Source organism: Schistocerca nitens, chromosome 1, assembly GCF_023898315.1.
Source record: "Schistocerca nitens isolate TAMUIC-IGC-003100 chromosome 1, iqSchNite1.1, whole genome shotgun sequence".
Lineage (NCBI taxonomy): Eukaryota > Metazoa > Arthropoda > Insecta > Orthoptera > Acrididae > Schistocerca > Schistocerca nitens.
Window position 1 is genome coordinate 516353199 of NC_064614.1, and position 14493 is coordinate 516367691.

The 14493-nt window shown below is 44.8% G+C and overlaps 1 protein-coding gene across 1 annotated transcript in view; it reads right to left on the bottom strand.

Moving 5' to 3' along the window:
- Positions 1-14493, bottom strand: part of LOC126253237 (xenotropic and polytropic retrovirus receptor 1) — a 124168-nt gene that overhangs the window by 67646 nt on the left and 42029 nt on the right. Inside the window, exon 5 of the mRNA XM_049954428.1 lies at positions 7848-8215. Coding sequence (XP_049810385.1) covers positions 7848-8215 — 368 coding nt within the window. The remainder of the gene's footprint in view (positions 1-7847; positions 8216-14493) is intronic.

The following is a 14493-nucleotide window of genomic DNA, read 5'->3' on the forward strand; positions in this document are numbered from 1 at the left end:
TGTGAAAGGCCAAAAGGCAGGGGGCAGCCCAGCAAAATATGGATTGCCATGCAGGGAGCCCCTCAACTACAAATAGGCAGAGGGGGGTAGCTCACTGCAGAGTAAAAAACTCGTGGGTCAACCTAGATGACCAATACAAAGATGTCAGAAGATGGTAGATTCCCCCCACGACAGACAGATGGAAGGACGCCATGTGGTGGGAACTCCTTCATGGCGTGAAGTTTATTAGACACAGAGGTAGCCTTCCAAGAGTCAGCTCATGATTCATCAAAGCAGGATTTGATGTAAAGCCACACATCCACCCCCAGAGGGGTCACAGGGAACGGGAAGTGGGTGCCCCCCCCCTCCCCCGCCCTCCTGCCCCTCCAGCCATATGATCAGCAAGTTCGCTGCATAGGCTACCTCCATAGCCAGGAACCCTAGGGCACTCAATGAAACAAGCAGCATCACCAAGATCAGTGAGAAGGTCTTCGGTGGCAGAGACCAAGGGATGCAGGGAAAAACTCTGATTGATAGCCTAAAAGCCATTCACTGAGTCCATACATAACGAAACTCAGGTGAGTGAGAACTATTTAATGAAGCAGAGGGCCCAATAGATGGCCATCAATTCTGCAGTAAATACTCCACATTTGGCATGCAAGAGATGGTGTTCCATGCCAACAGAAGACATGGAAGCATATCCCACATGATCAATGGATTTAGAGCCATTGGCGTAAAACGCAGTGGCATCCTGAAACTCCCGCAAGAGCATTTGAAACAAACAATGGAACACGATTGGCGTGATGGAGGTCTTCTGGTCCCAGAAGAGATCTGTCTGAATCTGTGGCCAAGGAACTAACCAACTGGAGCTGATTGGGAGAGAAAATAAGGAAGAGGGCAAGAAGGACAGATGGAAGTCACGATGGAGAGAAGTGTGGCAGAGCCCAACTGGTAATACCACCCAAGGATGGGCAGCATGCAGGCACAGCCCAAAGCCGCAGAACAACTAGAATAGAAATGCTGAGGAGGGGAAGAGCGGATAGTGATGGTATAGAAAACCAGCAGCTGGGACCGCCGAATCAATAGGGGAGGGACCCCAACATCAACCAGGAGGCTATCAGCTGAAACGGATACCACGATCGTTAACTGTATCCAAGAGGAGCAGCATGGAAAAGGCAGCTGACCTGTAAACTTCAGAACCATAGTTCAGATAAGACAGAAACTAATGCCCAGTAAAGGTGGAGAAGGGTTGAATGATCCACATCCCAAGAGCTGTGGGCAAGGAAGTGAAGAACACTGAATTTACAAAAACACCCAACCTTCAGATGACAGGTATGGGGCAATCGAGTAAGCTTGCTGTCAAAAAGAAGACCCAAGAAACAGAACTGGAGGATCACGATTAGATGATGAGCATTGAAGTAGACTCCAGATCAGGAAGGACAGTAGCAGAGCGACAGAAATGCATCACCCTCAACTTAAAGGGATAGCACCCTGAAGCTGTCACCCTGCAGAGGCCACTGAGTGGGAGGTTGCCCAAATACAGATATCAACCACAAACAGAGCAGGGATGACCAACAGTCTGGCAGAGAACACATGTTCCAGAAGGACACTTAGTACAGAGCCCTGTAGAATGCCATTCTTCTGAGTCCACGGAGAGCTGAAAACAGTGCCAACCTGGACCTTGAATGATCACTGGGACAGGAACTGGCGAATAAAAGTTGGGAGGATGCCAAAAGACCCCACCCATGGAGTGTAAGGAGGATCTGATGGTGCCCAGCTGTGTCATGGCCCTTACAAAGATCAAAGGAAACTGCGACAAGATGGCAGCACTGATAAAAGGCCTGACAAACTGCGGTTTCCAACTGATGCAGATGATCGATTGAAAACCATCCCTCCTGAAAGCAACACTGGTAAGGAGATAAAAGGACCCAACTGAGCCAACAAGCCACCATCTGTTCTAAAAACTTGCAGGGGACATTGGTCAGGCAGACTGGCTGGTAACTATCAAGGGACAATGGATCCTTGCCAGGCTTAAAGACAGGAACCATAATACTGTCTTTGCATTGAGAGGGGAAAACGCCTCAGAGCCAAATATGGTTCAACACCTGGGTGAGATATTGGCATTGTGGAGGATTGAAGTATTGGAGCAATTGGTTAGGGATGAAATCAGGGCCAGGAGCTGAATCCTAGGAAAAACAGATGGCCAGAAGAAGCTACCATTCAGTAAGACATTCATTGTAGGATCTTGACAGACATGGGATAAAAAACAAGTGGGAAGCTTCAGCCTGCTGCTTCCAGAGGTTGAAGGCTGCTGGATAGGAGGCTGACGTTGATGCCATCACAAAACGGGTCATGAGATATTCTGTGAGAATTGATGAATCTGTACAAAGGCCACATGGAAGGGCAAGCCCCAGAACGGAAGACTGCTACTGGCAACCTTGGAGGCTGCAGAGTGTAGCCCACACCCTTGATGAAGGGACAGAAAAAGGTAGAGAGGAGACAAGACACACGGAAGACACGTATTTGCTGTGTTTGATTAAGTAACAGGCTTTGGCATGAAGACATATAAAGGTAATAAGACTGGCAGAGAACAGTTGCAGCTTACGATGTTGCAAGGCGCAATGACAATCACGAATAGCGGTGGCAATCACCGTGCTCCACCACAGAACTGGCTGATGGAAAATGGGGCCTGTCAAGCAGGTAACAGCAATACTGGCAGTGTGGATTGTCTTACCAAATAGATCACAGATGACTTAATCAATACAACCTGACAAAGAAGGTGGAAAAATGACCTGGAGGTATATAGAGACCAATCATATAACAAGGGCATCGGGAGGTGGGAAGGGAATTCGGGGAATTCGACAATCAAAAGGAAGTGGTCACTATGACAGAGGTCATTGTGTGGTAACCAGTGTAAGAAAGGCGGAAGGGGGGGGGGGGGGGGAGTAAAAGATCAATGGCGGACAAAGTGCCACATGCAGCACAAAAATGAGTAGGGGAACCATCATTTAGAAGACATTGGTCATGGTCCGCAAGAATTTGGTGAATGAGCCTCTGACTAGATGAAAAGCACTATCCCATAAAGGGTGATGGGCATTAAAGTCCCCAAGGAGGAGGAAACGGGGGGAGGGGGGGGGGGGGGGGAAGGGGAGAGCTGCTAAAGGCAGACAGTTAGTGTAGCAGTATAGCAGATGTAGGTGGCCTGTCGGGAGAGGGAGAGGGGGAGGGGGACGGGGAGGGGGAGGGGTAGGGGGAGGGGTAGGGGGAGGGGGAGGGAGAGGGGGAGGGGGAGAGAGAGAGAGAGAGATATTGCAAACCATGACCACAGAGCCCAAGTGGACCCCAATGGCCACAGCTTCCAATAGGGTACAATGTGGGTCCATGTACTAATAATATCTGTACAGACCAATGTGCAGACACCACCAGAAGCCCTCTAAGGACTGACCTGGTTCCTACAGAAAGCACAGAATCAACAAAAGATCAGTGAGTGAGCGTCATTAAAATAAGATTCCTGGAGAATGACACAAGATGCTAAGTAAAAGGCAATAAAGGATTGCAACTTTGTGAGATGATGGTAGTATCTGTCATGGTGCCATTCAATAAGAACACAGGTGGTATCTAAATTGGAGGCAAATGGGCTGGAGATAATCATGCCACCAGGTCACCACACATCACCAATGAGGACGGAATGTCAGACTCAGGTTGTAAGACGGGAGGTCGCACCTCCAGGGAGGGGGCTTGTCCTTGGACTACTACTACTACTACTACTACTACTACTACTACTACTACTCTTTCATAGGATGAGGAGGGTAGGGCACATAGGAAGAGCAGGCTTCTGAAAGATCCAGAACCAAAAGAGAGCAGGTTACCTTGGGGCACACAGACTGTTTGTGCAGCAGCCAAGTTGTGGCAGTTGGCCTCTGGCCTGAGAGGCACAGGGGGAGCAGTCCCAGGAGTGAGCACCATCACCAGCTGGAGCCAAAGATGGCAGAGGGGGGGGGGGGGGGGGGGAGAGAGCAGCACCTGCATGGGAGGGCATGGGAATCACCGGGGTGGGGGAGAGGAGAGGGGGCCAGGACTGGGATAAAGAAGAGAGAGGAGGGGGAAAGGATGAAACAGAGAGGCAAAAGTAGAAGTCATCACCAAAGGAATAAGCTGGTCAAATTTCTGATGAGCCTCGGTGTAAGACAGACGATCCAGGGACTTATACTCTTGCATTTTCTTTTCTTTCTTATAAACTGGGCAATCTGGTGATAATGGAGAGAGCTGGTCTAGACAATTAACACACTCAGGTGGCGAAACATGGAGGCTTCCCTCACATAGTGGGTGTCCACAGTCACCACACAGAGTGTCCGTAGTACATCGGGAAGAAGTGGCCAAAATGCAAGCACTGAAAGCAACTCATGGGTGGCGGGACATACAGCTTCACATCACACCGATAACATGTAACCTTGATCTTCTCTAGGAGGAGATCACAAGCACAAAGAGCTGCAACTGGGTGGCAGTAGTAGTTTTGATGTACACAGACCCGACTGCATCTTACTGAGAGATTCCACGTTTTTGTCAAACTTGTCTTCAATGTTTTCCACAGAAAATAATGGCTTTGTGGCAGTGAATGTGTCCCCAACATCCTAGTACAGATCAGGTAGTGGAGGAAGTGTTTCACCCAATGCCGGCAAGCCTGGCCATTATCCCAGACAGTAGCCAGGGAAGGGAAGGCTATAGGATCATAAGAAGCAGCATTCCATAATCCAAAGAGCTAGCTGTAGAAGAACAGCTAGACTTTTGAAGCTTGATACATTTCATACAGCAAGCACCCACCCTGATACCACCCACTCCAATCAGGGGTTCTCCCTATGGGTGCCACCCAGCCACATCAATAGCTGTCTGGCACAGTGGCCATTTCCGGGAATTCCAATGCTCCAGAATGACAAGCAACCACTTCTAAGCATACATGGGGAGGCACCAGCCCTGGTATCAGAAGCATGATCCCTGTTCTGACAGGGAACTCAGTCAGATGGGTACGTAGCAACAGCCCCAACACACAGACTGGCCACACGTGCTGGTGACCTGGTGGGGCTGAGAGGAGTTATGGTGGGGAAGAAAGAGGGAAAGGAAGAGGAGAGACAAATCTAGACAATAGGTGCTAGGCAGGGAGTTCTTCCCCAAATGTCTCACACTATGGCAAGAAAGTTTAGAAGTGGAGGTGAAACCCCAAAGGGGGACCAAAAATGCCAAAAAGGAAGGATGAAAGAGAAACGTCAAGGGGGGAAAAAACCACAAGGAGTACAAGAAACCAGGTGGCTAGTCAGATCGCCACACATCAGGAACTCACAAAAAATTCATGAGCCCCTTGGGGAGCGTAATCATGTGGACTGAGGCCAGAAGAATTATGGGAATGAAGGATGTGCTGCAGGATGTCTCCCACCTATGTTATTCAGAAAAGCTAGTGCTGGGGGGAAGGACCCAAATGGCACAAGTTGTAAAGCAGTCTTCAAAATTGAGTATGTTGTGATCAGCAATATGTTCTGCCACTGAGTAATTTCCTCTGCCACTGACCACAGTTTGGCAGTGGTCATTAATTTAAGTGGACAACTGGCTGGTGGTCATGCTCCCATAAAATTCTGTGCAAGAATTGCAGCAGAGGTCATATATGGCATGGCTTCTTTCACAGATGGCCCTGTTCCTGATGGGACAGGATAAGCCTGTGATGGGACTGGAGTAGGACATGCAACATGGGTAAATTGGACCCATAATGTACCTGGGCCTTCAACAGTGATCATACGATGCACATGTAAGTGGTTGGGAGTGGGTGTGGCATAGAGATGGACCAGGATATCGTGTAGCTTGGGTGGGAAGCAGGATATCACTTTACGAAACATGTGAACGATTGTGCTGCGATGTTCCTCATTTTTGGCCCCGGTGATAGGTAGTAAAAACAAAGAGGAGAATATGGTTCAGTTGTTACAGTCCAGGTGATGAAGGGTTGCTCCAGTATAGCTGGTTCTTTCCCAGGACCCAACTCCGGTCATCTGGCATCCAACCCCCCCCCCCCCCCCCAATGCTGCCTCTCCCTTCAGCACTCCTATCCAGTTCACCCACTGCTTCCCTCTGTGCCATCAGACATCTTTCCTCACCTCTCCTTTCCACTCCTCACCTCCTTTCTTTCCTCATCAATTCCACCTGGCACATGCCCTCAGCCTAGTCTACCTGCAGAACTGCAGTCCGAACATTGTGTATTCAGCCTGCACAATGTAGTTTACAGATTGTGTGTGGGTGGGGGACGGGGTGCGAGGGAGGGGTTATTATTGATCATCATTCCTAGAAATAAGGGGCATCCTACCCATGATCCTTCCCATCCCTCCTAAAGCGGTATTTTGCCATCTATCCAATCTACACAACATCCTGGTTCACCCTTAAGCCACTTCTACTCCCACCCACTTCCCACAGGGGCCGTATTCCTGTGAAAGTCCCAAATACCAGACCTGCACGACACCCAGGGATCACATATAACCCAGTGCTGTCACAGGCTTATCCTAACCCATCCAAGGCAGCGACAGCTGTGATAGCAGCCATGTCATATTAAGACTCTGATGCAATTTATGTACAGCATTTTATGCAGGTGCAGCCACTAACCGCTGCCCACCAAAATGAATGGCCACCACCAAATTGTGGCCAAAAACAGAGTTGGTCTTACAGTGGCAGAACACAACAGCTTGAGTTCAACAGCTGCTGCACAACCCGTGTCATCTAGATCCTACACCCCAGCATCAGCTTTTCTGAAATGTGCAGAAGGTAGTTTTCCTTGCAATACTTCCCTCACTGTGGCACACCTGGCCTCAATCTCTCCTTCCTCTGTCCTATCATCCCTTTCCAATTATGCTTCCATGTCATCGCCGCTGAATCCCTCATGAACTCCCTGGCTCATGTGCTTGTATGTTGCATTCCTATCCACACACATGCTGCCTCCCTCTCTTGAAATCCTATCCCACACACCAGCTACCTCTTTCCTAGCTGCCAGCTACCCCTTCCTAACTCCTCCACCCACTTCATGCCTCTCTCTCTCTCTCTCTCTCTCTCTCTCTCTCTCTCCCTCCCCCCTCCCCCTCTCTCTGTCTACCAACACCATCCAACAAAACTTCTCACCTCAACAAAACTTTACCATGCCCCTTCAAACATATTTTCAACTGGGATACCCTCTGCCCCACAAACAGCCCACTTGGCTCTTAGCTGAAAGGATCCTGACTCTAGACTCTACCTTTAGGGGTAGAGAATGGGGAAAACCCCACTTCACAAAACTTTATTGGCTGATAATGTTCAAATCACACTGTCCAATTACAATATTATTGCTCAATGTACAACAAATGCCTGTTCAGTAAGTCCGAATAAACTTTTGTCAGTAATGCATTAACTAAATTACAGTTTACTTAAATAGTGTAGTACATCTTATGAAATACCAAAATCAAACCATCTAAAATAAAATAAAACAATTACGGAAGCAAATGTGAAAAAAATGGTGCAAATGGTTCTAAGCACTAAGGGACTTGACATTTGAGGTCATCAGTCCCCTAGACTTAGAACTACTTAAACCTAACCAACCTAAGGACATCACATACATCCATGCCCGAGGCAGGATTCGAACCTGCGACCATAGCAGCAGTGCGGTTCCAGACTGAAGCACCTAGAACCGCTCGGCCACAGCAGCCGGCAAATGTGAAAAAAAAAAAACAAAGCAATTTTTTACTACAAAAACAGCTTTCAGCTATGATAATCCTTTACTCAAACGTAAATATGTTAGCACTACATTAACTCAATCACTACAGAACACTAATGCATGAATCTAAGTGGTAAGAGAAAATGTACCATACCAGCACCCTAATAGCCCAGAACCGTGCTTCATGACGAAAAATCTTCATTGGGTTGAATGTGAACAGTACCATCAGTACTATGAGCATGAGTGGGCAAGCATATGGTGGAATGCCAAGAGCAGAGCTGTACAAGAAACTCAGTACACTCAGTGTCCAAACAACTCCAAATATTGCTGCCATTTCCATTATATGCTGTTCTGACAAGTGATTTCTTGGATCCAATTCGAAAATCAGCACATGGTTTACACCAGATGATCTCCAACCATATACATTCACGCCCATCAAAAAAAGAAATTCAACAATTAAAAATGGACCCCGATAAAGTCGACATACAATGCGCCAGTCATCCCTCGGTTTGTGAAAGATACCTACATGTCAACAAAAAGAAAAAGAAAACACAAAGTTGTTAGTTATACATGTATGCATTCATTTGCTTTATGAAGAAGAGACAGATGTTTTAATTACAATTTTTCTTATTGAATCAGGTATCTGTTTGCAGCTATGTCATGACATAAATTACTTAATACCACGACATAGAAAACTGTACCTACATACACCCCATCCACATCTACAAGCGCGCACACACGCACGCGCGAGCACACACACAATATTAAAATACACAGAAGAGTATAAACACAAATTGTAATGAACAAAGCTACTAATAATTAATGTTAGTTGAAAAAGAACTATTATCAAAAGTCACATGGCTCTCAGCCTGAAACATGCCTCTCGACTTAACACCACTTCAGCAACTTGTTTGTCAATTTAGAAGCTTATTTATCACATAGTCTCTTATGTCAACAGCTAATTATTGTGCAGCTGAATAACATACTAAAATTAAGAAGTTGAAGCAACCAGATCAATCACTTTCAAGACCCACGATTATCTCAGTCATTATACAGGCATTTATAACGGACATGCAGGAAACATACATGCAACATCCTTACAGTGTAGCACAGCCAAAGAGGAGCTTTTATGTGCTGACCCATCACAAATAACATGAAATTCATTCTAGAAAGGTCACAGAACCTGTTTGGCAGCAAGGTCCTCACCAGGGTTGATGTCAACATCTCAATCTTTCTGGTAGGGACACAAAATAGCGCTAGTTATCTGACTGATTCCAACTTAAGTACATCACTGTCATCTATTTGCAACCCACTAAGGATTGTGCCTTCCAGAAATGATCTGATTTCAGTTACAGTGACATCAACTTTGTGTTGAGAGATTTTAACTTCTACGGTATGGCCTGGACTACTAGGAGACAACAACAATAGAACTGCACTTGGGCCATAGACAGAATCATAGATTTCTACTTAATCCATGACAGTAAACTGCCATTTTGTTATTGTTATGATCTTCAGTCTGATGACTGGCTTGATACAATTCTTTACAGAAGTCTGTCCTGGAGAAGTCTCCATCTTTGCATTATTACTGGAACGTCCACCCATTCTAACTGATTACTCCAGTCAAGCCCTCATCATTACTCCACAGCCCCCCCCCCCAATCACTCCCCCCTCCCCTGATACACTTCCCTCATCTGGTACTGCAAGCTCAATGTGAAAAGTGTGTGGACTATCGCTCATACAGAGCATAACACACATCATCTGTAGTGTCAGTTCTGTGGTGAAGCCAGTGCCAGTCCCATTCATAATGAGGCTTAGTTTCAGAAAAGCCAGCTGGACGTCCTTCAGTTATGACCTAAACACAATTATAGTAAATGATACCTAAGGAATATGATAACTTTACTGACCAAACCAGTGCTGTTGTGAAGCTGTCATTCCTTGGACCAAACTGTATGAGAGTTCTATTTTGTTGAAAATTGACAATGTGAGACCATGGTTGTGTAAAATACAGGTTAATTCACACAATAAAATAAAACAGCAACAAGCAACAGTTAACAATGCTATTTATTAGGTTTCGAACTGACAGGTTCATCATCAGATGGCTGCTGACATTTAATGTTATACCATGCTGTAAACTTAATGTCTGCTGCTTTTTGTTGTGACATAAGCTTCCTGGAATGGTTGTGCTATTGGAAATCTTATGCCATTTTATTGCACTAGTGACTGCCATACACAAAGATATGCAAAGAAAGATTTAACACTCCCTGAACTTTGAAGAGACAGAAACTGCAGAGTACACACACACACACACACACACACACACACACACACACAAGTATTTCAGCCACATTGATTACACTCCCACTTAGCTGCTTTCTGAAACACTTCTTCACATTTTCAAGACTGAAATAGTGCACCCACATTTAGTAAGTCATACGTGGTGACCAATGGAGTTCAGAAGGAGTTCTGTTATTGAGGAGCTGCAATATGATCCCATAATATGTACCAGAATGTAAGTGCAGATCGTAAGTCATGTAATTCTATTGTTCAGAACTGACTGACCAAAAATTACTATTATGTTATTTTATATCTGAGATTATTATTTTGCCCACTAACCCACATAATGTGTGGTTCTTAGTACGAATATGACACACATGGGTATGAAAGAACCAATGTCATATTAACCTTTTAAGTGGGCATGATGGATATATCCGTCCATGCTCTGCTATTGCACAGTGGGTTTGACAGATATATCCGTCCACTGCGTTCTGTGGCTAGTAGCTAGTGGGAATGATGAGTTATCGGCCTGCCGTTGACACTGTGGTATTAGTTAAGCTTCGTCCACTAGATGGCAGCTCTTGTCACACAACACAGCATGTTCTAGGCTAGTTATAACATTGTCCACCCGAGCGCGCGTCGAGAAAATGCGCCCTGTGAAGCAGCCGCAAAAGCGCGCCTTTTTCGTCTGTGTTCACCACAGCGTTAGTGAGTGATCTTTTGCAATGGCGAAAAGAAGTCATTTATCAGATTCGGAGATTGAGAAGCTGCTTTTAGAAAGTGACGATAATTTCAGTGACAGTTCTGAAAGTTTTCAAGATGCAAATGTTGAGGCTAGTGAAAGTGACTTCGATTCAGAAACATCTGATGACAATTTGTGCATGCTAGTTCAGTTCGTATTCAATATTTGTTCAGTGGTAATAGTGGTACAGTTGTGCCTCTAAAACAAAACAATGTGATGAGTTGTTTTGTGTGTTTTGTGGATGATGCTTTGTGCACAATGATAACTGAACAGACAACTTATATGCAGAACAGTTCATAGCTTCTCATCCCAATTTAGCAGCACACTCCAGGGTTCACAGTTGGCAGAATACTACACGCGATGAGGTAAAAACACTTATTGGAATGCTTGTACTTCAAGGAATTCTTCACAAACCAGACCACAAAATGTACTTTTCAAAGAGGGAATCAGCTGACACACCTTTCTTCAGGAAAGTGATGAGTGAAAAGCGGTTTCATCTTCTATTGAAATTCCTCCACTTTGCTGACAATACCTCATATGATCCACTAGGCACTATCAGCAGAAAACTATTCAAAATTCACCCCATTATGGAGAATCTGCGGTGTAAATTCAGATCAGTGTACATGCCAGAAAGGAACATCACCGTTAACAAATCGTTGTTGTTCTGGAAAGGACGGCTTGGATGGAAGCAATATATTCCATCAAAGCATAGCAGATTTGGCATCAAATTGTACGAACTCTGTGAAAGCAGTTCTGGGTATGTATAGGACTTTATTGTTTACACTGGAAAGGACACTAATTATGGTAGCAACTATCCAGACAAAAAAATAACCTCTCAAATTTTTTTGGAGCTTGCACATGATCTACTCAGGAAAGGCCACTGTATTTATCTTGACAACTGGTACACCAGTACAGATTTGGAGGACAAACTAACCAGCAATAACACTGATGTTGTCGGCACAATGTGGCAAGACAGGAAGGGATTCCCTGACTTCGTAAAAAAGGAAAAACTGAAGAAAGGGGAGTACATAACAGGGTACAAAGGCAAGCAGATGGTAATGAAATGGAAAGACAAAGAAGACGTTGTTATAGTCAGCACCTACCATGATGATACATTTGTAAATGCAAACTCGAAGAAGGGAATCGTTCAAAAGCCACAAGTTGTCGTTGACTACAACAAGAATATGGGGGGCGTGGATAGGTGCAATTCTCAGTTACAAAGCTACCAGATGGACAGAAGCAGGCTGAAAAAATACTATCAGAAGCTTTTCCGCCTCTTGTTGGACATTGCATGCTACAATGCATACATTCTGTACAAGAAGCATGGTGGCAAACAAAGTAGAATGAGCTTCCTGATTAGTCTTGGTGAACAGTTGACCATATCTTCAACCACATCAAGGAACATCAGTAGGACGCCCACCTCGAACACCAAAAGCAACACACCTTACAGCCAGGCATTTTCCAGACCTTCTGCCACCCACAACGAAGAAAAGACCAACAAGGAGGTGTGTGGTGTGTATGAGAAAAGGCCTTCGCAAAGAGACTTCAGACTGGTGCGCAGAATGCGAAGTTTCCTTGTGTGCAGCACCTTGTTTTAAAATGTTTCACACTGAAAATGATATGTAATATTGTGAAAATACAGTTTTGTTAACTTCTGAAATATATTTTATTCATTTCCACCCAATATCAATTTAAATTCAACAATGAAAACGCGAAGGAAAACATGAGAACAGTACGCAGCACCACCGCGAACGGGCGCGCTGGTGTATATTACCCACTGTGGAAGAAGCGCGCGCAAACTACCCACTTAACAGGTTAAAAGAGAGCAATAATATGAAAGGGGATGCTAAGTAGGAACTGTGGAGACACAAAACTGAAAAGCAATTATAATGTTTTAGTAAAAATATGGCATCCCAGAACATCGTCCAATTACATTCAATACTGGCCCTCCTAGCTATTCCAACAACAACATGTAGATGGTAAGTACTTTCTGTGTTCAAAATAATGCTCATATAAAAACATAAATGTCATGTGACGAGGGCCTCCTATTGGGTAGACCTTTCGTCGGACGCAAGTCTTTCAATTTGACATTACTTCGGCGACTTGCGCGTCAATGGGGATGAAATGATGTTGATTAGGACAACACAACACCCAGTCCCTGAGTGGAGAAAATCTCCAACCCAGTCGGGAATCGAACCTGGGCCCTTAGGATTGACATTCTGTCGCGCTGACCAGTCAGCTACCGGGGTCGGACGATGCTCATATGATTGCTCTTTACTAAAAATGCCATAAAATAAAGCTCCAGAACCACAGGAAAGTGGGGAAATGGTAGTGGTATTTTAAGATCCTCCACATTACACGATATGGTGGTTTACAAAGTATAGATATACTGTAGATACAGATGTCAGTGTAGATGTAACTGTATGCCTACAAAAATTTCCAGGCTGACTCTATTTCAGGTGCAAAAGATGTAAAATTGTAACGTCTCTTTTCAATAAAATATCCTTATTCTACAATATACTTTTGACATCTTTGGATTAGCAACTGAATACATAAAAAAAGAGACCAAGTTCAACAGGTGTTAAATAAACTGCCCACTATTAAAACTGCAATACCACAAAGAATAAAAAATAAAATCTTACTTACTGTGCATATACAGTACTGTAAGAAAAATAAAGGATCAAATTTGTAGGCGATTTGAGGATACAGAGGATGCAAAATGTAAGGTGCAGAGCTCCACCTCTGGCAGCAACAGTCTCTAACCCAGCTGGGCACTGATTCAAACTGAGCTTAGATAATAGAAATGGGTATGTCAATCCATACTGCTTGATGATGTTCAGTGTTGTTGTTGGGTCCACCACTGTTGGCATGCCTTTCTGTTGCTGCATCAAAAGAAGCTGCAAAAAAGGCCATTGTGGAGACAGTCCACAGTGCTTCAAATATTGTCACACTATCTGTCTAGATTCTTGTGTTGCTGCATTCCCAAATCCCGACATGACTAGATGATCCTGCATGACCAAGCAAATAGCATGGAGGGCCACTCAGAAGCTACATCCTAAATCCATGTATACCAAATTACCAGGACAGTTGTGCGCTGCCACGCAATGTATCAATACAGACCATGATCCTGCCACTGTTGAATTCTGATATACAGAGGCAGATGTGGCATAATGATCTCCTCACAAATTACCAATGCTCAATACTATTTCTAAATGAGAAGCCTACTGCATAATCTTTCTATACATACAGAATGTAGATGACACTACCTCTATCTGCTTTGTGTGGCTGTGATGAAATGCTGAGCTGTTCTACCTAGGGTACCAGCATTTGAGCAGCAGGGTACCTACCATCAGAAGCAGGCATGTATGGACAAACAGCTGATGTGCAGGCAGTGACTAAGGTAGACCACAGCCTACACCATCATATGTCTCAGCTGAGCAGCTGTGGGTTGGGGTGGGCAATTGGCTTGTGCTGCAATACACATGGTGTTAATGTGTTACAATAAAGTCATTTGGTGAGTGGCCTATACTACATATGACTGTCTACAGGCAAGCTATGACTTAGTTCCAGGTACCCATCTCCCATGGGGCAGAGATGCAGCCACCTGTGCTAAGCACTCGCACATCCAGGCATGTAGTAAACTTCATGCCAATTTGACACTTGTTGCGTGCCACATTCATTGTGTTGAAATTTCAATGATCAGCAGTGTATATAGAACGTAGTGTGAATACTTTGGCTTCTGGGATACAAAACTACATTGGTATTCCTTTCCATAAGGTCAATC